Source organism: Sinocyclocheilus rhinocerous, unplaced genomic scaffold, assembly GCF_001515625.1.
Source record: "Sinocyclocheilus rhinocerous isolate Xijiao unplaced genomic scaffold, SAMN03320098_v1.1 scaffold878, whole genome shotgun sequence".
Classification (NCBI taxonomy): Eukaryota; Metazoa; Chordata; class Actinopteri; order Cypriniformes; family Cyprinidae; genus Sinocyclocheilus; species Sinocyclocheilus rhinocerous.
The window spans coordinates 702367-706207 of NW_015664312.1; the positions used below are offsets into that span (position 1 = coordinate 702367).

Below are 3841 nucleotides of genomic sequence, written 5' to 3' on the forward strand. Positions count from 1 at the left end.
AAAAAGTTTTTTAGGAGTCGCGGCAGTAGAGGCGGCGCAGCTATAACGACATGTGAATAATCCCGCCCACTCTAAAGCAGTACTAAACTGCAGTGGAAACGCAAACCGAGCCGTGCCGTGCCGTACCGAGCCAAGTCGTACCACGCAGTGGAAAAGCGCCATAAGATCGATGCCTGCTGCGGGCTCCTGTGACACAGTCACTCTCTGGCCGGGCTCCAGGCGGCCCATGTGGACAGCAGGCATGGATTCCTGTGTGCTGACGCTTTGGTGGTCGGGTGAGAATGCTGTCATGGCATTTCAAGCTGTGTCCATTTATTCAGAGCTTATTACAATGGAATCACCACAGGACATGTTAATCTCGGGACACGCTGTATTTGAAAGAACATATTCAAAGGAGGGAAAACACACTGAGATGGCCATAAATGGTGACGCTTCAAGTTGGCTAGATGTCAGTGGTTCTTTCCACAGAAATCTTCGCTGACTAGTTCATTTTGTATGTTTATGGGGTTTGCTATCAGAGGCCAGAAGCAGATGTGGTGTTTATTTGGAAGAGAACTTTCAAGGAGTTCCCTGAAATGCTGTTTCGGTTCATCCAGTGTAGCAATACAGCTCTGTTTGTAAACCGTCCACCCTAGCAGTTAATATAAAGTCTGCCGCACACTGAAGAACAACAGTTGTATTTGGAAAAAAATATTTTTTACTGCATTTTTATACAGAATATTTCCTATCACAAACGTAATTCTCATGCAACCTGAACCACTTTTACATCTGAATGGTAATTAATGTATACAGAACCCAAACCCCAAACTGTACTTTAAATTATCAGGATTCAGTCAAATGCTAAATTGTGCATTTCTCACAATTGTGATTTTTTTCGCTCCACAGGGCCATACCCAGGTGCACTTTTTGTCTACACTACTGCAGGTGACCATGTCTGAACAGTTGGATTTGCCTGTACGGCAAGCAGGTACGGTTAATGACTCTTTAAGACCTACATCTTCGTCCTCTCCTAAGAAGAAACCAGTGTTAAGGCCTGTTCACACCAAGGACGATAACTGTAAAGATAACGATAAAGATATAGTTCTAAAAATCGTTCTCAATATTAAAGAATAGCAGAGTTCACACCACAGCTATAACGATAAAGGCACAGAGAAACGATATCGTTGGAATCACTTTCAGAACGATTTTTTTCCAGCTGATGAATATTGGTAAAAACATTGACAGCCAATCAAAAGCAATCCTGCTATGACGAGCTCGAGAATTTAAAGTGGCAGACGAGCGTGTGCTTGGAATAAACAGACGATAACGTCCGTTGGTGTGGACTAATATAGTTATCTTTATAGTTTTAGTTCTTGGTGTGAACAGGCCTTTACTCTCAATGCTGCTGTCATACCATTTAGCATATTCAGTGGTTGAACTGCACACACAGACCTCCTCCTGTCAATCTATGTCTGTCCCTGTTCCATCTTTAGTATCAGATGTCATATGTTGACAGAGCTGAGACACTCTGTCACCGTGTGTTTGAATACAGATTCAAGGGAATTTCAAGGGTGTAGTTGTTACATTGGGTCTTGAAAATTTCTCTACATATATATTAGTAAATGTGTGTGTTTGCTTATTTAGATGACCTACTGTAGAAAATATAAATATACACAAATTGTGGCACAAAATGTATAATATAGTTGAATCTGTACTGCCCTAGAGTGGGTGGATATTTGCTTTTGAAATGCCTCTGCTGCTCAGTGACAATTTTTCATCTCATTCTGTCTTTTGTTGTATAGCCAGATTGTCTTTTGTGACTTTTTACAAATGACAATTGTCAAGACAAACACAAGTTAGGAGGTGCACTCACAGTACATTCTTCAAATAGTTTGTGTCCTTACTATTGTAGAAAGAACTTGATGGATAGTGTGTTATTCCTAAGAGAGCTGTTTTCCTATAATTATCACTTGAAGATAGAGGTCTGCTACCCGAGCCCGACGGGTCCCGAAATACTTTCGGGTTTCGGGCTCGGGTTTATAGCTAAACTAAAACTATATGCAGGCTACGCTGCTTTCATAGACGCACGCGCACACATTATAGCACACGACAACACAGCACGGAAACTTTTATGTAAACTTTCATAGCTGGTAAGTGTTTTTTCTTTTGCCTTGTGAACTGACCGAGCCTTAATGATTCTGTTTCTTTACATGTATTTGCTTACTGACCGTTGCATGCAATCGTGAAATACAGCGTTTTAATTGGCTATTCGTTGTGGGGGGGGAAAAAAAGATTTCTGGTTCAGTCTCTAAATTTAACTGTGCCGCTCGGGTCTGGTCGGGTCAGACGATCTCGGGTACGGGCCGTGTTCGGGCTTCACTTTAAAGCCCGTGCAGACCTCTACTTAAAGACTGTTTTTCTCCTTTTGTTACTCAGCCCTAGGATTTTCGTAATGTGGACAGAATTAGGGATGTTCATTTCGGGTTATTTTTCCTAACCGACCACCGATGCTCGTTAACCGTTAACCGACAAGATTATTTTAAATTAGAAAGGATAAGTGTCTGTGACCCGTTAAAAAATACTTACATTTGTTTCCCGGGCGCCGCATGCGCGCACTCAGTTAAGCATTGCTACCTTGACAATGCAGTCTGTTAATTATCATTATAAAATACAGTCAGTCAAACATGGGGAAAAAAACTATGTAGTAAAATCTGTGCCGTTAAGTTTTATCACAGTACTGCCTTGATGTTATGCAAAACATTTTGTTTTACGTGGATATTGGAATGCGAGTGAAGTACATAATAAATAATAATTTGCCATTCAAATACATCGCGAATACGGAAACATTTGATTTTGTGTGGAATGAGAAATAGCCTAGCTATGTTTACAGTGTTTATTATAATGTTTGTAAACATTTCGCGTCGGCATTAGGCCTATTTCTGAATCAAATAATAAAATGCGACTAATACGCGACTTATGTTTTTCCCCCCTAAAAAACACGTTGTTGTTTTTTTTATACGCGTAGCGTATTTTAACAATGCAGCAAACCTTTTTAAATATTTTGATAAATTACTGAAAAAAATCATTCAATTACTTTTTAAACCGTTTAACTGATTGTATTCGGTCAAAATTCTTACGGTCGGTTAACCGGTTAAACAGTTAAAATGAACATCCGTAGACAGAATCTTGACATCCAGTCTTTAACAATTTACTGTAAAGCGGAATCGCATAAATATGTTACTAAAAGCAAAGAGTAGGGCTGTACAGTTAATCAAATTAACATCTGATGTCTTATATTAGTTAAATATTTTGATAAATTACTGAAAAAAATCATTCAATTACTTTTTAAACCGTTTAACTGATTGTATTCGGTCAAAATTCTTACGGTCGGTTAACCGGTTAAACAGTTAAAATGAACATCCGTAGACAGAATCTTGACATCCAGTCTTTAACAATTTACTGTAAAGCGGAATCGCATAAATATGTTACTAAAAGCAAAGAGTAGGGCTGTACAGTTAATCAAATTAACATCTGATGTCTTATATTAGAACTTCATTAGCTGTTCACCAATTCATTTCAATAAAAACTGTTATAAAATTATAAAAATTAAATAAAGGCACAATATGTAATTTTCGCCGCTGGAGGCCGCGTATTCAAAATAAACAAAGAGGCAAAGGCGTAGTTTGATGACGCCGTGACTGAGTGTGGAATCATGGGAGTTGTCGTCTTCATCCCCACAGCCGATGCAATCCGACGGGGCTCGGACAGAAATCATGTTCATGGATGAGCTAATGATTTGTTAACGTAGTAGAATGAAGCAGGGTGAGGCTGAAAGCCGTCGAAGCGAAACGAGGCCACTGAA

The 3841-nt window shown here is 39.4% G+C and overlaps 1 protein-coding gene across 1 annotated transcript in view; it reads left to right on the forward strand.

The window, feature by feature from the left end:
- Positions 1-3841, forward strand: part of LOC107730064 (importin-7-like) — a 28660-nt gene that overhangs the window by 2511 nt on the left and 22308 nt on the right. Inside the window, exon 2 of the mRNA XM_016540797.1 lies at positions 886-967. Within this exon, the coding sequence (XP_016396283.1) occupies positions 886-967 (82 nt within the window). The remainder of the gene's footprint in view (positions 1-885; positions 968-3841) is intronic.